Source organism: Cyprinus carpio, chromosome A17 (assembly GCF_018340385.1).
Source record: "Cyprinus carpio isolate SPL01 chromosome A17, ASM1834038v1, whole genome shotgun sequence".
In the NCBI taxonomy this organism is placed as follows: domain Eukaryota; kingdom Metazoa; phylum Chordata; class Actinopteri; order Cypriniformes; family Cyprinidae; genus Cyprinus; species Cyprinus carpio.
In genome coordinates, this window is record NC_056588.1 from 23,324,550 (window position 1) to 23,351,459 (window position 26,910).

The 26,910-nt window shown below is 37.8% G+C and overlaps 1 protein-coding gene and 1 pseudogene across 1 annotated transcript; both read right to left on the reverse strand.

The window, feature by feature from the left end:
• Window positions 1-1,656: 1,656 nt before the first annotated feature.
• On the reverse strand, window positions 1,657-19,007 carry LOC122148252 (ral GTPase-activating protein subunit alpha-2-like). The gene is made up of 5 exons (XM_042774580.1): window positions 18,862-19,007; window positions 14,996-15,067; window positions 13,352-13,475; window positions 13,104-13,259; window positions 1,657-1,776 (listed from the first exon to the last, which is right to left on the reverse strand). The coding sequence occupies exons 1-5, from the start codon at window positions 19,005-19,007 to the stop codon at window positions 1,657-1,659; spliced, it is 618 nt and encodes a 205-aa protein (XP_042630514.1).
• Window positions 19,008-19,057: 50 nt separating this feature from the next.
• The window catches only part of LOC109102706, a 35,930-nt pseudogene continuing 28,077 nt past the window's right edge, over window positions 19,058-26,910 (reverse strand).

Below are 26,910 nucleotides of genomic sequence, written 5' to 3' on the forward strand. Positions count from 1 at the left end.
TGGACTTCATATTTTCCCATTATACCATGGCAGGTCAAATTCTTGATTCTAATTGACTGAAAACTTTCCAGAAAGGCAGCTTAAGCAGTTTTTTAAGCAAGATACTTAACTGGTGGAGAAGGAAGAAATTCTACAAGCAGATTTAAAAAGGTTATGAGATAAACAAATGTACATTTTAACCCTGGCAGAACAATTCATTTCTGGCCAAAACATTATTGAACCTTAAGGGATACTCAAGGGCTGGTAAGGCTTCCACAGTTAAACGTGGGAAGTGATTTGTAATAAATTTCACCAGCCGGAGACAATTATTTTTACATAACAGACACAGCGGGTCTGATTCAAACTACTCCCTGGTTCAGTAGGGCCAGTGCACTGAATCTTCTGCTCCCTAAAAATGGCCCAGTATAATGTACACCATAAAAACCACTTACTTACCCCGGAAAATTGGTGCCCTGTCTTTGCCAGAAATGGACAAGCTGTACTTTTAACAGTAACAACAAAGAAGAAGACACATGCCAAAAAAATAATAAGTTATAAGCAGTGGTGTCAATGCACACTTGCTACATATTAACAAATCTGAGATATCCGTGGAAGTCATGTTCACTATAAAGATGCACGGCATAGGGAACTACAGAGTGGAATGGGACACACTTGAAGTCTGCTCTACCTACAAGCAGAAAGTAGCGGCAAATCACATACAGATACTGGAACGCGGTGAGCTCTCAGTTTCACTGGTTACCCACCGTGAAGGTCGAAGGATACAACCTACTGCTGGTAAAGCGGCAGTCGAGACTTCACAGCCCTGCTCGCATTGATGCCCGTGGCCCGCACATAGACTCGCAAAACAGTGTTTCCAGTCACTATCGCCCCGTTCGAACAGCAGGCCAAAAAGAAAGGAACCTGGTTGAAACAGAGCAAATAATAAAGAAACATATTTTACATATTTTAAATCAATTTACATGAAGTCTCAACCCGATGTGATATATGTACCCCACAAACAGACTGGAAAAAAAAAATCAATGCGCGGGACAGCTAAATCTAGTCGAGGGATAATGCAGGCACTTCCATTTGCCAAGGGGCTTGCATTTCTCGAGTGGAGGTTGAAATGAGAGTTATTTGAGTGGAACAGCAGATAGCAGTGACACAGCTGAGGGAATTTCACTAATTGCAGCGGGAGACATGCTTCAGGAGCCATACATCCGACAGCATCCAGGCCACTCGACACACAGCAGTCAAGTCTCGTAGAGGTGACGTGTTTGTGAGAAATTACAAATGATGCACGCTCGGTTTCTCTGGGGATCTAGTGGCAGACGCAGGAGGAGGAAGATGAAAGGCAGCTTGAACGCGATGAGAAGTGGCGTGCCGACAGTGCAGTAATGGACTTCCAGGCATTAGTGCTTTCAGAGAAGAGACAGGAAGAGATATCATCCAGCCCTTCCAGCCACAGTCTACATCTCCTGACAATCAGCGAAACAGTCGCACATCCTGACGAAGATATTAAGACGCCTCGGGAGAGGCATTTCAAGTAATATATGAAAAATCTGGTCAGTTGTGGTGGATTGGTTGTTGTGTTTAATGTAACGTAATGTCATTATTTTCACGACGAGGGACGTACCTGGGGTTTTTTCATGATCTGAACAAAGAACATGTGGTTTTTCATGGGGTAGATGATGATGAGGACATCTCCGAAGTCGGTGGGAATGATTCCTCTTCTGTAATCCCGAGTGGTGCTCCGACCCACACAATTTGCACTTCATCGTTTCCCAAGTGACGAAGCTATGAACAACCAGAGGCAAAAACACATTAATAAATCTGACATGCAAACCAACAAAATACTGTCAGCATTAGTCAGAAACATCATGAGGGCTGCACATCAGGGGAAAAAAACAATCACAGATAATCATTTTCACAGTGCATATGTACTGAATAACAAAATGAAAAACAAATTCTTAGAAAGACAACGTAAAAGTACCGTGGGCATCAAAAAATATGACTCAATCTCACAAACATGCACGTTTTCCTAGTGATCAACAATAATTCCAGAAAGACTGCACATTTATTTAGTACATAACAACTGAAATTATTTTTGGGAATTTTCAATCTGAAGTCAAAGAGCTACAGAAATTGGGTTCATTATGTTTCAATCATTTTAAACTAATTGACTTCAGCCAGACAGTTGGGACAGATTTTCATTTTACATAAACATATACATACATTTGTAGGGGAAATGCATTTTTTCGGAAGCTATTTTTGGGACCGCAGGAACATAAACTACTTGGGTGCTGAGAGTCTGATTAATATGTAGTTTAAATGTTGAAGCTCCAGTAATATATTGCTCTAATTTGTTTAATGTTGTACATGAGGAAAGCTGTATATCAGAGCAGTGGGTTCAGAGAAGTGGTACTACTAGCTGTCAATCCTGTAAATGCTTTTATATTCAGGCAGGAGACGCTGAAACAATAAGCAGTAGAAACTGTTTGACCCATATGAGTCAGATCTGATTCAGATATCTAGACAGCAGGGAGCATTCTGGGAACTGAAACGCGGAATGATAGCTTTTTGTAATGCGTGGTTAATCATCAACATTTAATGGCCAATATAAATAAATAAAATTAATTAACCTAATAGGTGTAATGACTAATTCCTACTCGTCTTCAGCAGCTGAAGCCACTTTGAAAAATTCTGATGTTTGAATTGACACTGCACCTTGGTTTTGATAGCAATGTGGTTTGGAAACAATACAGCACTTATAAACACTACTTTTAAATATTATATGGAGGTAAGATTAACAGAAAATGCTATAAAACAGTCAGTTCCCTTCAGAGTTTCATTCATATAAAGCAAATTTGTGCAAATCAAAGGATATTTTGTGTGTCACGGAATCATGTGAACGGCCTATTTCAATGTCAAAACAGAATTTTTATGAAGGGTGACAAATGTGCAGGTATGCAAATGGACATTCCAATCTTTTAATAATGGAGAAAAAATTCTAATTTATTATTATTTTTTTTTACAATGTATTTGACTGAACAATAAATCTACAAAAATGTTGAACTTTTTTAATTTATTTAATTTCATTGATTTGAAATGAGTGTATACTACAGAATCTATTCTTAGCAAGCCATCTGAGGAATAACGTGACAGAAATGCTTACATCATCTAATCTAAGCTTAGTAATGTAAACACAAAGAGATAAAAATTATTTTCATACAACACACAACTGGTTCTTTGTGGGGCTCACAGCATCATTTACTGTCAGAGACTAAAAAAAAAAAGAAGCAGCACCATGAAGATGTCATTCCAAATAATTAACAACAATTAAGTGGACTATTACCAAAATGGTGAGAAATTAAAGTGACCTCTGTAATCAAAAAAGAGGAGTCTTGGAAGCATGTCGCTGCGACGGTACGTCCTTTAAGCGAGCGTCTCTCAATGGGTCGTTAAACATCTGCCGATGCACCCATGCCTAATGAGCCATTACCAAAACATGTCCTCTTCACCAAAAATGCAATTACCACATTTCCCCATAAGCCCTTCATTATGCTAATGGGCTAAAATTAAACAAATCCACAACAAGCTGATTGGGTCTGCACATACCGATCCATTTGGAGAGTCAGCAGAAGAATTGGCGGCATGTAAACAGGTTGGGCGGAGAAGAAAGAAATACACAAAACACACTTGTACACATATGCCAGATGCCATTATCAATTAAAAGGAGCAGATGTTAAAGACCGCAGACTTCTAAGAAACCTGAACTTTAGAATAGTCTTAAGTAGAGTGCCTGTGAAGGTGTTGTGGCTGGTTGCCCAGGGAGTTGCTATGCATTGCTAAAATGCTCCATGCGGTTTGCTAGGGTATTCTGGGTGGGATGATGGATTCTTCCCACACAAGCCAATAGAGTCCATCTCAAAAGTCCTTCTGATGTGCTGGTCTTCAGATATGGCTCAGGTTCTTCCACCAATGAAAAGCTTTGGAATTTTCATCCATTTTAGCATCCACCAAAATGACAGAATACCTCTTCTTAAATCACATGCTTTGCAGGATCATTCCTGTCTATAGAATAAACAGTGTTTAATCCGGGGATCTGCAGATACTTGATTATATAGGTTCTAGGGCACACACCGGGTAACTACAAGTTTAAAAATACTCAAAACATCTTTTATTTTATTACATACATATGCTTTTTAACAATTTTTTGGTACATGTTATCTTTAACCTTAAGCATTAATAGTCTAGCATTAATATATGAATTCACAATAATTCAGTTTTGTTGAGTGTGGTCATAAAATGAGTAAACATGTTGATGGCAACAATAGTCACTGGTGGGATAGCAGTGCATTTAGGTATACACATACATCCATTTGTAGTTGTTTTGTGGAGGTTGGACTAAAACGTTGCAATGACAAAGTTACAGTGAATATTGCATTAAATTAAAAGTTGAAATGTTACAAAATTTTGATATTGTAATACTTGATTCAAAGCGCGCACAGAGAGCCGCATTTAAGACAATGTGCATACACAGAATTGATTCCTCTTTAACATATCCTTGCATCTGAATGAACGCATACACAAAATTGTCTGAAAATACCAAAAAAATATCTCGTAAACACAGTCGGTTATGTCTTAAGTGAATGTAAACAGTGGTGAAATAAATCTCAAGTGCATCATTGTATTGGATCCGTGCATTCGGTCTTAAGGGGGGCAGTTAGCCTATAAATACCTGGTGTCCATTAGTGGCACCAATTGTCAGAGAGTGACATTTGCGTCTCATTCACAAAGCTAAAATCAGACCATTCTGTTTTTGCTTCAAATTTCAAAAATTATATAATCTAATTGCAATCTAAATAAAATGTATGTAAAATCATGATTAAAATGCAGTGGTTGCCTCTGATTTTAAATGGAAAGAGCACAGCCAAAGCCTTAGTTTGTTTTTATGAAGAGATTTTATTTTATTTTATTATTTGATTTGGGATTTGTTAAAAAAAAATTTCAAGTTAGCTTTATTATTTGACATATTTCAATATCACAAAGAAATGTGCAGCATTTGGTTGGAGAAATAATAAAAGGACACCTTTTCATTTATAATTTGTCTTAAATCTAATTTTGTTAAAAATAAATAATGTGAGAAAACTGTATTGTGACATCAGCATCGTGAATAGTTTCGCATCGCATCGTGAGTTGAGTGAATCTTTATATCCCTACATGCTACTCGTTTTTGCTGTGGTATTCAAAGAAGTATTCTGTTATTTAAATAATAAAGAACCATATTTTTTTTGCTCATCTGCAAAAATGATCTGATACTCAAAATCTGATATGATAAAGCAATATTATTCGAGCCGTGGGTTTTGTGATCCGTTGCACCCCTACTCTCTTGACTTGTTATTTGAAGAAAAAAAGCAATTACTGAAGTTTTTAATCATGCTGATTTGTCCGCCAGTGATGGTCAGCCGATGACATTTTTTTTTTTTTGGGGCTACTTAAATGAATTTTGGGCTATCAAAATCTGAAGAATGTCTGCCCAAAGGGCTATCAGTGATGTTGAATTTTTGCGAGCCCCTGATATATAACATTTCTGACAACTGGAGAATTACATTAATTCAGTATACACATTATCCCTACGGTCACAATTATGACTGACCATAAAACACCTGTCAGTGAGAAAATATGGGGAACACAATAGAGCAGCATCTGTATAAATGGGTAAAGTCTGTTCAAATTAATGTAATTAGTTGTTATTAGTTTTTTTCTGAATTGGAAAAAAAAAAAAAAAAAAACCATTATCCACATCATACATTTTTTGTGTAGAGTTAAAAAGTCTGTAGAATTTTATGTAGGAAAAGGGATATTGCCACCTTGCTCTGACAAAAGTGACTTGAACACACCTGATGTTGTAATTATGACTTTCCATTTCAAAATTTCAATATTTTATTCAGAATACAACATAGAGTGACATATCAAATGTTTATAACTGAGAAAATGTATTATTTTAATGGAAAAATAAGTTGATTTTAAATTTCATGGCATCAACACATCTCAAAAAAGTTCGGGACAAGGCCATGTTTACCACTGTGTGGCCATCCCCTCTTCTTTTTATAACAGTCTGCAAATGTCTGGGGACTGAAGAGACAAGTTGCTCAAGTTTAGGAATAGGAATGTTGTCCCATTCTTGTCTAATGCAGGCTTCTAGTTGCTCAAACTGTCTTAGGTCTTCTATTGTCGATTCTTCCTCTTTATGATGCGCCAAATGTTTTCTATGGGGTGAAAGATCTGGACTGCAGGCTGGCCATTTCAGTACCTGGATCCTTCTTCTACGCTGCCATGATGTTGTAATTGATGCAGTATGTGGTCTGGCATTGTCATGTTGGAAAATTATCAGTAGCCTCTGCAAGAGACGACGTCTGGATGGGAGCATATGTTGTTCTAGAACTTGGATATACCTTTCAGCATTGATGGTGCCTTTCCAGATGTGTAAGCTGCCCATGCCACACGCACTCATGTAACCCCATACCATCAGAGATGCAGGCTTCTGAAATTGAGCGCTGATAACAACTTGGGTTGTCCTTGATTCCCTCTTTAGTCCGGATAACATGGCGTCAACCCAGTTTTCCAAGAAGAACTTCAAATTTTGATTCGTCTGACCACAGAACAGTTTTCCACTTTGCCACAGTCCATTTTTAAATGAGCCTTGGCCCTGAGAAGAAAACGCCTGCGCTTCTACGGATCATGGTGTAGATATGGCCTCTTTTTTGACCTATAGTGTTTTAGCCAGCAACGGCGAATGGCACGGTGGATTGTGTTCACTGACAATGTTTTCTGGAAGTATTCCTGAGACATGTTGTGATTCCATTACAGTAGCATTCCTGTATGTGATGCAGTGCTGTCTAAGGGCCCGAAGATCATGGGCATCCAGTATGGTTTTCCGGCTTTGACCCTTACGCACAGAGATTGTCCCAGATTCTCTGAATCTTTGGATGATATTATGCATTGTAGTGATGATAACTTCAAACTCTTTGCAATTTTTCTCTGAGAAACTCCTTTCTGATATTGCTCCACTATTTTTTCGTGCAGCATTGGGGAAATTGGTGATCCTCTCTGCCCATCTTGACTTCTAAGAGACACTGCACTCTGAGAGGCTCTTTTTATACCCAATCATGTTGCCAATTGACCTAATAAGTTGCAAAATGGTCCTCCAGCTGTTTCTTATATGTACATTTAACTTTTCCGGCATCTTATTGCTACCTGTCCCAACGTTTTTGGAATGTGTAGCTCTCATGAAATCCAAAATGAGCCAATTTGGCATGACATTTCAAAATGTCTCACTTTCAACATTTGATATGTTATCTATATTCTATTGTGAATAAAATATAAGTTTATGAGATTTGTAAATTATTCCATTCCTTTTTTACTCACAATTTGTACAGTGTCCAACTTTTTTGGAATCGGGTTTTGTATATACCTACACAAACGCACACACCGTACAACACACCCAGAGCAGTGGGCAGACATTTATGCTGCAGCACCTGGGGAGCAGCTGGGGGTTCGGTGCCTTGCTTAAGGGCACCTCAGTCGTGGTATTGCCGGCCCGAGACTCGAACCCACAACCTTAGGGTTAGGAGTCAAACTCTCTAAACACTAGGCCACGACTTCCCCTATAAATAAATTCAATGCACACAGACTGAAGTTTTTTAAGTCTTTTGGTTCTTTGAATTGTGATGATTTTGGCTCACATTTAACAAAAAAACCCACCAATTCACTATGTCAACAAATTAGAAACATGGTGACATGCCAATCAGCTAATCAACTCAAAAACACCTGCAAAGGTTTCCTGAGCCTTCAAAAATGGTCTCTCAGTTTGGTTCACTAGGCTACACACAATCATGGGGAAGACTGCTGATCTGACAGTTGTCCTGAAGACAATCATTGACACCCTTCACAAGCCACAAACATTCATTGCCAAAGAAGATGGCTGTTCACAGCGTGCTGTATCCAAGCATGTTAACAGAAAGTTGAGTGGAAGGGAAAGTGTGGAAGAGAAAAGATGCACAACCAACGAGAGAATCGCAACCTTATGAGGATTGTCAAGCAAAATCGATTTCAAGAATTTGAAGTTGAGTGAACTTCACAAGAAATGGACTGAGGCTGGGGTCAAGGCATCAAGAGCCACCACACACAGACGTGTCAAGGAATTTGGCTACAGTCGTCATATTCCTCTTGTTAAACCACTCCTGAACCACAGACAATGTCAGAGGTGTCTTACCTGGGCTAAGGAGAAGAAATACAGATATCTGGCATAACTCTAGATGGCGCAGTCTGATGGGTCTAACTCAATCTGATCTAATAACATCATCACATTGCACAGCTGATTTTCTGCTGTATCAGTAGCCAATGAGCTCACTGCTCAATATTCAAATACCTGGCTTTGTTTCTGCAGCGCACTTCAGAACAGATGAAATCAACATCTAAGATAAGTGAATGCTCTTTTAATCCATATCGCTATGTATATTTGCGTGGTCTGCCTAATTGAGTACATGAATGTGCAACCATAAACTAGTTTGAACTAAGTGTCATGTTAGCAGTTTGCATTGTATGCATCAGCGCAATGTTACGGATATTAGCAGCAGCATTTAGCATCTGTATTTCCAGCTGAAGCAAAGGCAGTTTAAAGCATGTAATCACTCTGAGGAAACATGTTTAAACGAAATAAGCATTATTTTGTATGCATTTCAATTAGGGTTCACCATATACATTGGTGTAATCTCAATGTTCACGTTCGTTTTTCAAAGGTCAATGTTTTCATTGTGATGAGTGTGTGGTTGATTTCAGCTGCATGGAACCTCAGAAACACGTGTTTATCGCAGTCATATCAATGACAGTGTTGCGGAAAGAAGCGATTTTAGAGTTATTGCTTAAGATAACTATCTATGGTTGATGTAATCCTGAATGAAATGCATAGTTAGTGTAGTTCGGAGAAATGTGCTATTTGATCAGGTGGATGCTGGGGTCTTATCTATCGGATTGCATCATAAAACAATTTTTTAATTAACATTAAACGTAGTGTGCATCTAATTTAAGTTAAGCCGGTCGGCGTGGTAGCCAAGGCTCACATAGACGTAGGCCACTATTGTTAAGCCGGTTTGGCGTGGTAGCCAAGGCTCACATAGTCTAGGTCACTATTGTTAAGCCGGTTGGCGTGGTAGCCAAGGCTCACAATAGTCATAGGCCACTATCATTAAGCCGGTCAGCGTGGTAGCCAAGGCTCGCATTGTCGTAGGCCACTATCGTTGAGCCAGTCGGCGTGGTAGCCAAGGCTCACATAGTCATAGGCCACTATCATTAAGCCGGTCAGCGTGGTAGCCAAGGCTCACACAGTCGTAGGCCACTATTGTTAAGCCGGTTGGCGTGGTAGCCAAGGCTCACATAGTTGTGGACCACTCTGTTAAGCCGGTCGGCATGGTAGCCAGGCTCACATAGATAGTATACATGCGGGTTTACATGGCTCTTTGGAGCATTTTTCATAAGTTTGTATGCACAGAGATCTGTTGTGGGTGTGTTTTTGGTAGTTTTTTTTACGAGGCTTTTTGAATTGTGTTCATACTGATATCGGAATTTTATCGTATCGACCGAAAAAAAGAAATATATTGTGATATAAATTTTGGCCATATCGTCCAGCTCCTGCTTTGTTGGGGTGTTATTTATACGTGTTATATGTGCAGCAGCAGTCTTTCCTACATGCTCACAGCAGCATGTTGTGGATGTATTGGTAGTAGCATTTCCTACATGCTCACAGCAGCATGTTGTGGGTGTATTGTTTGTTGTGATGAGAGGTTATAGATTTACTTGTTTATCTTTGTGGGTGTTGTGTTGGAAGAAATACAGAGTTCTGGCATGAAACTCTAGATGGCGCCAGTCTGATTGGTCTAACTCAATCTGACCTAATGACATCATCACATTGCACAGCTGACTGGTTTTCTGCTGTATCAGTAGCCAATGATCTCACTGCTCAATATTCAAATACCTGGCTTTGTTTGCTGTAGCAGTTCTGCAGCGAACTTCAGAAACCCTCCACCATCCCCAGCTCCACCTGTATAGATCTGCTACAAGATGCATGTATGCTATTGGGTTATTGATATGTGTTTTATGTGCAGCAGCAGTATTTCCTACATGCTCACAGCAGCATGTTGTGGGATGTATTGGCAGTAGCAAGTCTCGGTACTTGCTCTGGCGCAGCAGTAGCATAGCAGATCTATTCCGCCAAGACCAAATACATTAACATTGTCATGTACATTACCATGTCAATTTATCTGAGAGTTGTTATGACAGAACTGGACTGTTGCCCAATGGTCCAAAGTCCTCTTTTCAGATGAGAGCAAGTTTTGTATTTCATTTGGAAACCAAGGTCCTAGAGTCTGGAGGAAGGGTAGAGAAGCTCACAGCCCAAGTTGCTTGAAGTCCAGTGTTAAGTTTCCACAGTCTGTGATGATTTGGGGTGCAATGGTCATCTGCTGGTGTTGGTCCATTGTGTTTTTTGAAAACCAAAGTCACTACACCCGTTTACCAAGAAATTTTGGAGCACTTCATGCTCCTTCTGCTGACCAGCTGTTTAAAGATGCTGATTTCATTTTCCAGCAGGATTTGGCACCTGCCCACACTGCCAAAAGCACCAAAAGTTGGTTAAATGACCATGGTGTTGATGTGCTTGACTGGCCAGGATTTTTTAAGATGCCTGAACCCCAGAGAGAATCTGAAGATGAGCTGAAGGCCACTGTCAAAGAAACCTGGGCTTCCATACCACCTCAGCAGTGCCACAAACTGATCACCTCCATGCCATGCCATATTGAGGCAGTAATTAAAGCAAAAGAAGCCCCTACTAAGTATTAGGTACATGTACAGTAAATGAACATACTTTCCAGAAGGCCAACAATTCACTAAAAATGTTTTTTTTTTTTAATTGGTCTTAAGTATTCTAATTTGTTGAGATGAATGAAACTGATTGTGAATTGGTGGGTTTTTTGTTAAATGTGAGCCAAAATCATCACAAGTTAAAAGAACCAAAGACTTAAACTACTTCAGTCTGTGTGCATTGAATTTATTTAATACACAAGTTTTTGCAATGACATTCTATATATTGAGATGCACCTGTGTGTGTGGGTGTGTGTGTGTGTATATATATATATATATACACACACACACATATATATATATAGATATAGATATTTAGATTTATATCATTTACGGCTTTTTTATGACCTTGAATTTGAGCTAATATAAGATTTTAAGACTTTTAAAGCCTAAGATATAATTGTTTAATGCTAAGGACTGTCCAATACTTTAAGTATGAGCAATAGTAATAGTGACATTTGCCATGCCATAGAAGAAACATTTTGGGATCCCAAAGAACCTTTCAGTGAACAGTTCTTAAAAGAACCATTTTTAAGTGTGTAGAGCATATCATACACATGCAGACTGTAAACACACAGACACTGAGCTGAGCAAGAGATGCCCTGAAGCTTAAACGCTGCCTTGTGAGGAAAACAGCATCCCTCCCTCGCAACAAAAGAGTGTGTGTGTGTGGTATGGATGACTGGCTGCCTCCTGACCACTGTGGCCTCGCATGGCAACACCCTCCCAGTAACTGCATTACTAGCCCAGCCAGCTGCTCGGCTTCGTTCTGCCCCCCAGCATTCAATTGGATTCAAGAATTCTTCTCTTTTTCGCCTTCTGTTTTCCTTGCTGTCAGCTCTTCACCCCTCCTTTTCTCTCGCTACCTCTGAAAGTTGCATTTGTAAATTAGAGGAATTACTTCCTGTCTGCCTGTAGCTGATAAAGTAGCCCTTTCACCCCTCCCCACACAAGTGCCGCCCAACAGTCGCCCTCTCTCACTGCCAGAGCAGGAGCCCTGCAATTACAGGGCCTGATGGACAAAATGAATCGAGCATGGCTCGCGGCACATACGCTCACTTCCCATGCCGAACAGAGTGTGGCTGCGATGGGCTAATATGAGCTCTGACAGTGAGAGGCTTCAGTGTCCGGGAGCCTGATGAATTTTTCTCACTGCAGGCCTGTGCATGATCGGATTGAGCGCTCAAACTAAGCAGGTTCCTACCGGCTCATTTCGCCAATGTTAACCTGCTAACGCATGTCGATCGCCGTCCCGCCGACACGGGCGGAATTCGAAAGCAGGGCCCTGCTGGTATCCGGCAGGCCTTTGGCCCTTGTGGCGTGAGTTAATATGCTGATCGGGGCCCCGGTCACAGCGCGCACAGGAGTCCAGAGAGGGAGAGCTGTTACTAAACCTGCACATACTCAGGTCCCTCACTGATGACACGGCCTCACAGCTCTCAGGGATCTGACAGAGTCATGCAATCAGCAGCACGGTTCAAAAGTCACGCTCTACATGCGTGTCACTCACCTGCTGTCGAGTCTGTACGACCAACTGCAGTCATTAAGTAACCATTTTAAACTGAATAACAGTGTTTTTAGGTGTAAGCAAACATTTGTCACAGTATTCCCAAAAAAATTTGGTTTTAAGAAAAGACAACAACAACAACAAATACAAAAAAAAAACAATACATGTCAGAACCCACAATTTTTAATGGCGCTGACTTATTAAAATAAAAGCTACATTTTTTCTTACCTGCAATGTTGAAATAAAAAGTTACAGTAACACACACAACATTTTTAAATTTTTTGAACGTCTTTTCTTTAAAAAATTTTAAACACACACACACGTGACAGAGACTGTGAGTCCTCCATCACTGTATTTTATCATGTTCTTACTGTTCATGTGGATTTTCGTTCATAACATATGTGAGGTTCGCTATTCTATTTCCCGTTTTTTCTGAGTGGGTGTGGCCTTTAAAGGAAGCGCCAACCTAAAGGGCAACATTCATTTTTAGCTATTTATGGAAATGTCTTTGCAGATGTATTTGTTGTTTTGTATTTTGTGTTTAGTTTTATCTGTCCTATTTATTGTATTTATTGATTTAATTCTTGATCTTAATCAATTTATGCATTTGATAATGAAGTGAGACAATACAATTTTAGCAAAATTGTATGTTCCAATTAGTACGAGTGGGGAAATGAGGTGCTTGTTGAAAAACTACCTTTTTGGTGATGGAGTCATCTGAGTCAGAAGGCATGCGAGTCGACACATGGAAGATGACCTCCATGTTGGATGTAGCGTAATATGGTGCTGTGCTACCTGTGCTGCCGTTTCTCTGCAAACCACCCATAAACCCACAGTGAGTGGCCAGATTCACCTGAAAGAGAGGGAAACTTCCTGATGCTCTGATAGTCCCAGCACATGACATCCACTACAGACTCATTAAGTGGATTTGATGTGTTATTTCACCTCCCATCCCAGCCCAGAGACAAAGTCCTCATAAGCCTGACTGCCCTCCGTGTTGGACAGAATGGAGCATTTGTCCTCCTGGCCTTCTCCAATGTAGAACACGGCAATCTTGTGCGTCTCTCGACTGGAAACAAAATCACAAGATGAACCAACACCACGCAGGTGTCACCATAATTGATGTGGTCTGTATATGTAATCAAAGTGTAGAAGAAACATCTCAAAATATGAAATGGGATGCATCTGAGCCAAATTTCAAACACCAATAGCATTGGTTCTGAATACTGACTCAATGTGATAGTTCAGTTTTGTCTTTTTAAATAAATTCAGAAAATTTTCACAAACCTGGAATTGCTTTGCATTGCTGGAGTTTAGATCAGTGCTATTTTAGTACCACTGAAATACTATTAATATATTGAGATACTAGAAGTATATTTTTTATTCATATTTTGAATTATTTTTATTTTCTTTTAATTAAAATTGTTAGCAATTTTCTTGTGTTTTCATAATTCTCATAAGATTTGTTTTTAAAAATGTCTTTATAATGTTTTTTTTTTAATTTAATTTAAAAAAAAAATTGTCTGAGTTATTTTAGTACATCAGGTTAATTAAAATGAAAATGTGATATGTTGCCTTGACAACAAGCTAAAATGAAATGAAAAGTTTTTTATTTATATTTTTAGCATGAGGTTGCATACATACATAAAATACATTTGCTTCATATTTTTAACTCTCTAATGTGTAAACAAATTGAGAAATGTAAAAAGGGTCTAAATGATCTTAATTCCTGGGTGTCACAATTTTATTTATTTTTTTCACTTTTTGTTAAAAGACATCATGAGGTACAAGAGTTAAGCACAAAATATGGAACAGAAGTAAAAATTATGCTTTTGGCATGTTAATAATTAATAACAATTACTTTAAACTCATAGCTAATAGTTCTCTCTCTCTAAAGAATAGTTGTGCTTTCTTTAAAACCTGTAGGTAAGTAATAGGATCTCAGGATGGATGGCACCACCTCTGTTATGCTCATCAAATCATACATTACTTTAACCAAAACACACTTTAATACATTTCTTTTTGCAACTATTTGCTAATCAATCAAATCCAGGTATGCAGTGTGTATGTGTAAGGGGTGTGTGTCTCTTTGAGCAGTGTTGCTAAGGAAGCGTCATGCCCGTGCAGTTTAGTGATGTTTTGGCATGCTCAGTCAGCGGTTGCCATGAGTGGGCCGGCTATGCATGAGGAGGGTAATGGTGGCCCGATCCTGGGGGTATTCTTTAATAAGCCTCTGTAATTAGCCACTCTGAGTGCCTATTGATCGCTGTTGGCTGAGAAGTGTGGAGCTGTGATCAGCCAGACATGGGCAGGATTAGGCCGTGAGGAGCAGAGTATCTGAGAGTGGTCTTAAGACATGTCTCCTTAATAGTGCTTTTAAAGGATTTAGCCACTCTCTGTAGACTGGCATTAGGCTGCATGATTGAGCTCTCCAAATGCATGCTGTTGTTTGCTGCTGATTTTTAGCGTTTAAGTGCCGAGGAATCAGGCAGAAAGTCGCTAATTTAATTGGTATGCGATTATCTGTATGGAACTTTAAGGGATGGACATCAGATGTTGTGGTCTTCTTAAACGAGCAGAAACACTTACCATTGCCTTGAGTCCAAATTCTTCAGCTCTCTCAAGAGCTTGGAGTTCTTCTTTAGAAGATGAAAGCTTTTTCTATGAAGAGAAAAAGAAATGGAACAGTCATAAAAAAAAGGAAAAACTTTCTAAAAGATAAATGGTGAGACACAGATGAAATACCTCAATTTGTATATTTTTTTTTTAATGTTAAAATATTTTCTTCTATCCCAGTTCAACCAAAGTAAAACCAAGTAAAGTAAGCAATCTGCAGGTTTACTTACTCCTCTGAAGACCATTAACACTGTGACACCACAGTATCATAACATGCATGGGATAGAAGTTTAAAATTAAAATTCCAGAAAAATAAATAAACAAACAAATCTAAAATATTTAGAACTCATGCAACTATATATTTTATGATAATATATTCTGATATGCAAATAGGCCCTCAAAAAATAAAAAAAGTTACTCAAAAATTTTCTCCACTTCCTCAAAATCATATAAAAGAGAAAATTAGTGGAAAGGCCAAAGCTGCTCTTTTCCTTTCAGAAAGAACAAAAAGGCAGCATACAAGTAGATTTATGGAAAAGTATGTTATTTAACCATTGTTTGAACTGGCAGAGCGTTTCCTCTCTCAAACATGGGATTTTAAAAAAGTGTCCACCTGTCCGCAAGCCTACCCCAATCAAAGGGAAAGAATATTAACATGCTTAACAGGTCATATCTATCTATCTATCTATCAGAAGAAGAAGAAGAAGAAGAAGAAGAAGAAGAAGAAATGAATAAGAAATGTTTCTAGAGCAGCAAATTAGCATATCAGAATTATTTTTAATATAATAAGTAAAGGCTGCTGAAATTTCAGCTTTACCATCACAGGAATTAATTATTCCTTCTATTTTTACTATTATTTTTACTAGGGCTGTCAGTTTAAAAACGTTAACTTACTTAATTAGCTATGATTAGGTTAGGGAAAAATAATGTGATTAAAATATTTTAACGCAGACCTGTACGTTAGACCTGTCTGTACGTCGTCTTGCATAATACAGTTGGCTGTTGACAAATATGATGCAGGGCAGCAACTCCATAAATGCAATTATGCCTCAAAATTCAAGATATTGGGGCAAAAATGCTACTGTACAAGTTTTTGTTTTCATTTTTTTTGTCACATGATAAGCAATATCACAGCGAGATAAAGCAGTGAGAGCAATATCACACGAGTACTGTTTGTACCGAGTGCAAATGTGATTTTATACAACAGTTCAGTAAATAAGAAGTTAATATTGTGTTATATTTTAAACACAATATTGTCTGTTTTTGCTCAGTTTTGCCAACAAAAATATTACCTATAAAGCCACAGCAGAACTGTTGTGCGTCTCCGAGCAACACAGCTGTTTTTAGTTTCTGAATGAAACCGTGTTTTGAATGAATCGTGTGAATCAATGATTCAAAGCCCCATTGATAAAGAGAGAGACGTTTACTTCATTCCTGAACAAATCAGCCGTTCTAATGTATGAATGACTCATATAGACATTCACCACCACCTGCTGGCATTTTAAGTTTCTAAGAGTATCATTTCATTTTAAAAAAAGGGGGACTGAGGCTACTTAATTTTGTGGAACATAAAAGAAGGTTTTTTGAAGAATGTTGGTATTAAAGGTGTTTTTGTTACCAATGAATTTCAATTCTGTCAACATTTATTCACCCTAAAAAAAAAAAAAAAAAAACCTGACATGTTTCTCAAATTATCTTATTTTATGTTCTATAGTTTATGTTAGCCTAAACATTTAAGTTTAATAAATGTTTTTAATAAATTTTATGTTGGATAAAATAAAATATTTCTTTCTAAAGCTAAAATGTATAATGTCTACTTAATACTTTCTCATTGAACACAAAAATAGCATTAAATAATCTTTTGGGGGTATTTTCACAGCCAAATGTAATTTGCGATTAATCAGAATAATTAATCGAGACATTGTGTAATTAATTATATTAAACACTTTAATCGACTGATAGACCTAAATTTTACAAACAGAAATGTTGTGTATGTCGTTTAAATTACATAATTATTTTGTGTTAAAATGACATTTTCTCATAATAACAAGATATGTTGTTAAAATTGCAATTATCTAGTGAAAACAATGTTTTCTTGTAAGAGAAATAAAGAGAAAAGACGACCATCTTATCTGATGATGATTTTTTTTTTTTGAGAAAAAAAAAATAAAAAAACTTTAATATTTGTTTCATATTTTTTTCACATGCGTGGGCAGCCCTGAAACGCCACTTTTCAACTCAACCTGTCTTTACTCTCTGTCCCTTCACACAGAATAAGAGTTCACCTGATGTACCGCTCTGCAAATTAGAATGTTTATATTCTTCATACTGTTTGGCTGTTGCATATGCTATTTTTATTGCCTATATACATCTCATAGACTCTGCAACTCTGCACTTTATGGGTCTGCGGCACTGTCGTGTCCCTTTCATTGTGATAACAGCGGAAAGAAAGTAAATGTCTGCTTTTTAAATTGTGTATACCCACAATAACAACAAAATGTTACAAATTTGTAAAATTGTAAAATAACAGAGTGTGCTCAAACTCATTGAAACAATTGAAAACAAAACAAAAAACAAAAAAATTGTGTTTACTTAATTCATATAAATCCAACAAGAGCTACAGTCTTTCCCCGTCTGTTCGTTATTTGTATTGTGGTCACACGCAAGTGCAGCGCAGCCTATTCATACAGGATAAAGCCTGGAATTTACTCCACAAGAAGAATGTGATGCTATGTGCACTTGATTCAGCTGAAGATATCATTTCTGACGAGTAAATAATTCATTCTTATAATCAGACAAAAACGGCCTATCACAAGGCAGCCCACGCATGCGAAACAAATATTGAAGCAAAAACTATTTTTAATTTAATCATTAACAAAAAATATTAATTTCATTTTTTCTGTTTATTAAACAAAACGAAGAAAAAAAGTTTCTAATTTCTCTTTATTTCTTTTTAAAAAGAAATCAAATGACCAGAAAGAGGCAGGCAGAACTGAGTGCAATTATTGGATGCCATTATATTGTAGACAGATTGGAGAATAATCCTAATAAACATGCAGCTACAATAAAAACACCAACATTAAAACTCATTAAAACAGTGTATTTCTATAATTCTTCCTGGCATTAACTTCAGCAGCATGCAGACCCTCATTTATCTCAAGACAATCGCCTCGCTCACATAATATCATGATATATAGGACAATATCTTCTTTAGTGGGAAAAACATATTTTTTTTTTTTTACGTCATTATTACGAGAGAAAAAAAAAACATTTTAATGTGATAATTATGTCATTTAAACAACATAACATCTGGTTATTACGAGAAAATATGTAATTTTAATGAGAAAAATAAGTTGTTTTAACGACATAATCTCGTTATTACGACAAAATTGAGTGGAAAAAAATATCAGTGTGGCACCAATGCGTCACCACAGAAAACAGATATTTGATATTTAAATAATTTTCACAAAATTGCCATTTTTACTGTACTATTTACACTGTACTTTCACTGTTTTGATTAAATAAATGCAGCCTTGAAACATGTATATTTATAGCTATGTGACTTATTGTAAACTTGTTAAAAATCTAAATTTATGGTTTGTGTATTTATTTATTGTACCTTTTTATAAAACAATGGCAGCTACCAAAGTCATCTTCTTCACCACAGTTCTCAAATCTCATTCACACACATTCAAATTTTGCATCAAGAATGGTCTCAAGACCCATAAGAACCAATAAGAACTGATGTGAAAAAAGAGCAGCTTTAGAAGTGGGTGACTGATTTTTCATTTTGGAATGTGCTACAATGTTTTCCAGTAAACTCCTAAGAAATACCATACCTGCGATCCCATGAGTTCATGCCGAGGTCATTGAGGAGAAGTCTGCAGAGGTAAAAAGGAGATTTTGGCTCGTGGTGCGTGGGCTCTCTCTGCCTCTCTGCTCTGATGCTGGGGTCTTCAGTCTGTCGCCAGGGCCAGCTCCTCATCCTCCTGCCTGGCCTGTCTGTGGATGGCATCCATGATGAGCCCTTCCATGTCACGGGTTCATGCCGATGGGTGGAGAGGGCGGCTGGGTGAGCCTCAGCTGGGGCTGCGGCAGGCACTCAGGGCTGCTGTATCCAAGGTCTTCCAGTAGCTGGTCCAACACATCCACGCCATCTTCCACTTCCAGCTCAGAGGAGCATTTACTGGAGCGCACAGAGCCCTGCTTTTCAGAGTGAGTGGCGCTGTGTGACAACTGATCTTTGCTGCCACCAGAACTCAAGCCAGTTCCATCCAAAGTGCGGAACAGTACACACCGCCGTCCCACGAGTACTTTCCCGAGATGTCCCTGACGATGATGACGCGGACATCAGAGGAATGATCCCTCGGGTTGGCACTTACTTGGGCCATGCTAGAACTGTCAGAAGGGATCTGCAGGCATGAGACCAGTGTGCTGTCATTGAACACAAAGAGCTGTAGATTGGGGCTTTTTGAAGACTTCAGAGGAGAGCTCAGAAGATTCTACGTAGGGGTTGTCGTGGTTCTCACTGACCAGGCTGCTGTTTAAGAGGAGGGCGGGCCGCCACTGAGAGGATGGTGGCCCCAAATGATTGACCAGGGTGTGTCATTACCATCCGAGCGGTCAGAGGAATCAGCTCCAGGCTTCTCCTTTTCTTTTCTGGGACATGAAACAACACAAGTTTAGTAAATTAGAAAACATTTAGCTTACACAAAGGATTAGTTGACCCAAAAAATGAAAATCCTGTCATTAATTTATTTGATCTATGTTTTTTTTTTTTTTTTTTTTTAAAAAGGGACAAATGCACATTAATAATAAATGTACATGTGCTTGAGAAAGGTGCCGCAGAAAAGAAAGGAAAATGAAAGCAAGAAAGTGAGAAAATAACAGTACAGCACAGAAAAGAGCCCATGCAGCTCAAATAAAAATACAAATGAATAGCACATATTACACTGAGATTATAAAAGTATAATATTTAAATAGTTTTGTTAAGCACCTGACTATCAAGAACCTTAAATTATATTAAAATTAAGAAAAAAGTGGGTGTATTTACACATAGGAGCACATGAAATACGGTAAATGGAAGCTCAATCATGCTTGATGAGCAAGAACAAACCTTATTGGCTTTTGTGTGTCAATCAAGTACGCCTGAGCTTCTGATGATATATGATGTGCTTCATATATATGTGTCTGTTCATCATATAAAGTGTCTCTTCAGAACACTTGGACTGCTCAATTCATTTGGAATATCTTTACAATCTCTTTATGAACGTTTTGAAGCATCAAAATTTGGAGGGACAGTCACAGTATATTTACTTGTGTTTCCAAGGTGATCCAAAGTCTTTGGGCATTATGTAAATGTAAGTGTAACTGATAAAGGAACTATCCCTTTAAATGCAAGTTGTACTGCCTCAACACTGTTATGTAGAAATCTGCTCATCACCCTGTTATATTTCACAGCTGTGTGGGATATGTGATTCTGATATGTCAGGTGTGTTATTCTGCAGGTCAGCTGACCGTTTTAACTAGTGACAGACCAATATGTCAACCAGGCCAATTAGGTGGCCATTATTTGCAGATTTGTTATAATTTTGTTTTAATGTCACGTCCAGTTGGTCAATTAACAGAAGTGTTACTTATTACCTGTATCAGTTTTAAAATGTCCTGCAATCTCAATTTCATTTTTTAGTAAATATATACAAAAGATTTTTTCAGTTGATCTTTTTGTGTATCAAGTCTTATATGCACTCTGATATGTACATATTAGTATAGGCAACAGACACAAAAAAATCATATTGGTCAAGCACTACTTGTCAGTGGCAATCCATTCCCTACATTGTTGTGCTAGTTTCATTTCTCTCAGATCACTCTGAAACTCTCTTCTCACATAATCAAGCTATTTCAACTGATTATTAATATTTCATCCGCATTTCGTTTAATTCATTTCTTGGTAAGTCACCATGTAAGTGGGATAATTTACAGTCAGCTGGCCATTATCACAAAATGATTACACATCTCTCTGGAATACTTGATTCTGATTGAAAAACACAACAGGTAAATATTTTTTTGTATAATGACTGCTGTATGAATGACTTTTGAGGGTAATACAAGGCCTAAACCAGCTGACTATGTACAGTATCTCCCACCCTTATTCTCAAAAGCTGGTCAGTATACTGGCTTTCAGCTGTCATGACCAATGGAGGCCATTTTTCAATGCTTGCACCATGTACACGGGTGTCCACCCAGATACCTTTAAAATATCTATTCATTCTCCTAAAACAAACTCAAAGGGCTGCACTAATGAGCATCACACCTTTCGTGATGATGGTGAATAGGGCTCTGCAAGCACTATGAATTAAAGCCCTCTGAATGCTGAACACCTCTCAAAAAGTGAGAAATCTAGCGATGTCATTAGTGGATATTAAGATTAAGATGAGAGAAAGAGAAGGGGGGAAAAAAAACCCTGAAGTGCTCACATTGTGACAGTGCTATCAATACCATCATCCCCATCAAAGTGGAAAATCTAAGCTCTTTGCAAAGACGAGCAAGTTGCATTAGGGATGCACAGAGCTTTGAAGTGAACTAATCAATATGAGCTAGGTACTGGAATATTGCTTATTTGTTGCTCTTTGGCTGAGGTTGTTTTTTTTTTTTTTTTTTTTTTCGTACGCAGAGATATAAAAGGCATGTCAATGGATGGAGATGTTTGTGCTGCAAAAGCCAGCATTCTTTTCTTCATCTACTCCACAGATATAAATGTACTGTCATAAAAGGCATCCCTGTTGAAAGAGGAAAGAACAGCCCCCCACAGCCCAACCCCACCCTGACCAAAAACAGATGACATTTGATGACATGCCGAGGTAGAAAACACGCAAGAAATATTGCCTAATGGATGAAGCAGGGTCGGAGGAGGAAAAAATGATTTCTTTAATAATTGGCATAAATGGGCTTGCTTTGAGTGGGATGAGGGAACTAATGCACACCTCTTTACAAATTCTATTTCATTCCACATTGTGCTACATTTGCTCTAATATGATTCCAAAAGAACTCAGGATAAGAACTCAAAGGACAAATTAAAAATGTTCATTTTTTTGTACTTTCTTTGCTTTTCAAGGGAGATGCAGCAGTTTCATATTAATGCTGAAAAAGTTGACAAAGTAACTTTAGTCAAATTACCTTTAAATTACAGACATTAAAGAGTGATTGATGTGAAGCAAAAATTCTTACATTAATAAGGTTTCATGACAAAAATAAACAAAAATGAGTATTTAAGGTGATGAAATATGGTTAATCTTACTATATATAAATATATATTTGAAACCATTAGTAAATTTAAAATAACAAATACTACCATGATGTAAACATAAACTGTATTTTACAAATTGACTTAAAAAAGGCTAACTAAATAAAATAAAAACATAATGTTAATAATAAAAATAATATCATTTAAAAAAAAAAAATTCTTTCCCAAAAGGTGGTTTAAAATTGCAAAATGATGCAAACATTGTTAATGGTCTTAAAAACAGGTCCTTTCAGCTTTCTCTTGATTTTGGGATGAAATATGACCCGTGACAGTTCATGACAGATTAGTCATGAAATTTCCCTAGGCGCACTGTAGACAACGTGCTGTAGACAACAACATAACACAATTGCAATAAGATTAATTGCACTATCTATGTTCCTTCTGAAAGCACAACAGGGTCCTTACCTTCAGCCACAGTGAGGAGATTTCCGAAGTCTCCCATAACATTGTGTATGGGTGGTGGGTTCAAAACTCTTGACATTGCCTAAAGTAAGGAAGGGTTCATAGTCTGTCGACAGATCAGCGAGGCTGAGGAGGTAGTGACTCTGCTGAGTGTGCAGATTAGACCCTGATACACAAGTGTGCAGCACCTAAGACAGCAGAACAGTGAATTAAGTACACCGGTGATATACTACAAAAAGAATGGCTAAAGAAAAATAAATAAAATGAAATAAAAAGAAAAGAAAAGATGTGTGGGCCTAATACAGAACCCTGGGGAACACCTTCAGAAAAAAGTGAGATTATTTATTTAATAATGGGATGCATTCCTTGTTGTTCTAGACTGAATTACAAATACAAAATGTAATGCATAAGATTCTAATGGCATTGTTATGATATTAACGCATTTTGAAAGCCTAACGAGAATGCATTAAATAGCAAGCTCTGTTAGGATCAACAACTCAGAGATTACTTCAGCCATAAAGATGCTCTTCTTGGCACTTCACTGAGATGCATTAAAAAGAAATCTGTAATAGATTGAAACATTGTTGTTACACCCAGACGGTGTGGTTGAGCGCTACAGGGCCGCCATATGGAGATGGGACGATATTTACAATGCTAAGCCAGGAAACCCAGCGCGAGGGGCTTTATGGGCTAATAATCTATTTCTCCAGTGATATGGGAGTGTATTGATGTGCAAAAACAGATGGCCATGGCTCTATTGGCTGAAGAAGATAAGACACAGTCCAGCACAGTTTATCACAGTGCCTGAACAGGTTTGGTCTGTTTGATTTAATTAAGGCTTTATCCCTTGGCTCATTCTCAAACACCGCACACTCACGCAGCAAACAACCACCCTGTAAGCTACATGAACATGATCAGATATAAATTCATGTTCTCAAAATACCTAAAGATAAAACCACAGAACTTTAACTTTGCCACATAATCAACACCATAGAGCTACTAGTGCCATCTGGCTCAAATGGAAATTCAGAGATTTCTTAAGCCATAAACTGACTGCTTTTGTAAAGAAAAGAAAAACTGGCACAGCATAAAACAGTCAAATAGTGACAAGATGAGAGAAAAACAAAACAAATTCAGGAAAATTCATTACTATAAGTGTTAAACTGCATTTGCTGGTTTTGAGGATTCAGAGTGATTTTCATTAGTCTATAAATGTAGTAAGTGGCACTTCTCAAAACTGTGCTGCATAAATGAACCAAGACTCCATAACATTAAAGGACAGTCATTACCAATTATTATTTGAGTAGTACTATAGGCTTGAGATGCTAATCATTATTCCTTGCACTTAACTTAGACACAACACGAGTACTGGTTTGCGGTCCTGATGAGGGCTATACACATGTGCTCGTGCCAGACGATATTCAGCTCTGACAAATGGGAGATTAAAGTAATCCCACTGAGCATATAATAACTAGCAGAAAATGATTAACAGTCAAACGAGTGCAGAGGAAAACAAAGGACATTTATTCTTTCCTTTTCCCCTTTGCAGCAGGTGCATTTTCTCTCATATGATGATGAACTGAATTCTTAAATTCAGCATTCATTGGTGAGCTTATCAATCCAACAATGGGACATTTAAATAATTTGGCCATTTTTTTTCTGGGAGCATGACATCTGCACAAAGGTCTGTGGTCTGTCTGCATCTGCACAACAGGCCGGGACTAATATCTCATTTATTCTGTGCCCCTCAATGCCCTCTCATTAGTGTCTGATGACTAAATATGAGCTCTGAGGGGACGAGTGCATTTATATTAGAACGCACACACATGCACTGGAATATTTCTGCTTTAAATTTTAAGCAACAAAAACGCCTGTACCCACCCTGTAAATGTAGTCGAGTAGAGGGGCTTTCTGCGATGCGGGGTCATCCAGCACAGTCATAGTGATGGGCTCCAGCAGGATGGAGAGAGAGGTACGGCCATGCACCAGTCCAGCAGGCACAGCAGTAGAGACACCATTAACTAGAGTGCACGGAGAAAGCATTCATTCAGCACACTCTTGACATGACTACAAAACAATCAATAAACCTGCCATAAACAAGCTGTTAGGAAGGATGGACCAATGAGTAGAAAAAGACTAGATGAACTGCCGTGTGCTACTAATTCTGAATTCCCATGTCCAACACTGCTTACACAAACAGAGATGTTTTGCTTGCTTACCTTTTTATCTGCCTCAACTGTTGAGTGTTCAGCACGGGGCAGAAGAAATGCTATGGTTGCTACAAAATCTACAACAGACGAAAAAGTGGAGATTAAGCAGGCGCTCCTTACACAATACTGCAACAGATGCATCATGTGGATGTGATGGGAGATCGTACCTCTATAATTCTTTTTGGAAGGGACGGATCCAGTCTCTGTAAGTGCTGCCAGTGAGAAATCAGTAGCTGAAAGATGTCACAGGCCACCACTGGCCACCACCTTATTTCCAAACTAAAAAACAAAATTACATTCACTCTCACGTTACAGTCCAGACAAAAAAAAAAAAAAAAACTTTTTTCACTAAATGAACATGATCAGGAAGAAAGACATTTAATTTTTCTTTTTTTATATGCATAATTTGATATAATACTAAGTAGATAAGGTTATACCTTTTTATAAAATATACATTATCACTCAAAAAAAACTTTTATTTGAACAAAAATGTCAGTAAAGACATTTAAAATGTAACAAAACATTTCTATTTCAAATAAATGTTGTTCTTTTGAACATTCTATTTATCAAAGAATCCAAAACTATTAAGTAGCAGAACTTTCAACATTGACAATAATAAGAAATGTTCCTTGAGCTGCTAATCAGCATATTAGAATTAGATTTCTGAAAAATCGACTTTTGAACAACAATAGTGTATTATAAAATATACTGACAAAAAAAAAAAAAAAAACTAATAAAATACATTCCACTTGCAATTCATATTGAACCGCAATACAAACTCCACTTTGAAATGATCAGAGAAAACAACTAGAATGTTCTTAACTCAAATGTACCATTTAATTTGATTATATCTGAACTATGGTTTTATATACACACACACACACAGACACACACACACACACACACACACACACACACACACAGACACAGACACACAGACACACACACACACACACACCTTTTACTGTAAAACCAGTTGTCCCAAAATTTTTTCAATATCATCTGGTATTAGTGATAATAGCATTAGTGATAAAACATGGTATTTTTAATATGATGTTATAAAAAGGACAATTGTTATTTCTATTCATCACCAACTTATTTTACAAAGAAACATTGCTGGGAGATCCCAGGTTAATGGATTGTGTCTACTGCTCTACCCACAATTCTCTTTTGCTCTGGGCTCATGTGGAATCTGAGGTGAGAGAATGAGTGTTTTCTCAGAGTAATAGAAGAGAGGCAGCCACACATAAACTCCCAACAGTTCAGCACATGCTTTTAGAGATGGAAACCCTGTTCCTCTGCCGAAGCTTTATTTTGGTCTGAGCTGCTTTGAGTCAATATGAACAGGATGTGATCAGTGCTGCATAAGGAAGGGAACGAGGACACTTAAGATGGAAGTTATCATTCGAAAATGAGTGGTTTTAAATGACTCAACTACATTTCAGACTATCTTTCCATCTATACTGCAATTGAACAATAATACAGGTGCTAACCGTTTGGAATTTGTATATAATCAATAGATTTGTGGTAACTTTACATGTTATGTTATACTGAAGTACCATTGGGGACCATTATATTTATTGTTTATTTACATATAAATAAAATTGATCAGGGAAAAACACAAGCCTATTTGACCTGGCAAAACAAAAGGTTTCCTTTGAAGACTGAGCGTAACAAACGTTCGCAATCCTATGTGATCTTTGGAATTTCATGGTTGTCTTCAGAGATACAGTTCAAAACCAACTAACTAATACAGACTAGTAGAAGAGACTAATGGTGAAAAAACAGATCAAATATAATCACCTTCAACGTGACGCCCAGGACATTAATGGCATCTTTGACCTGATGGTGAGTTTCTGTCTGCCTCAGCTCCTCACACACCCACAGCCCCAGACTGCAGATTGCTACACACCTAAAAACATATCAGTGTGGTTGCAATCATGCATGACATTTGAATAGGAACAAAATAAAAT

Coding starts and splice junctions, on each gene's coding strand:
- LOC122148252 (XM_042774580.1), bottom strand. CDS start 19,007: ATGAGGAGCTGGCCCTGGCGACAGACTGAAGACCCCAGCATCAGAGCA. Junction 15,068..18,861: donor ATGAACTCATGGGATCGCAG/GTATGGTATTTC, acceptor TTCTCTTCATAG/AAAAAGCTTTCATCTTCTAA. Junction 1,777..13,103: donor ATGACTCCATCACCAAAAAG/GTAGTTTTTCAA, acceptor GGTTGTTCATAG/CTTCGTCACTTGGGAAACGA.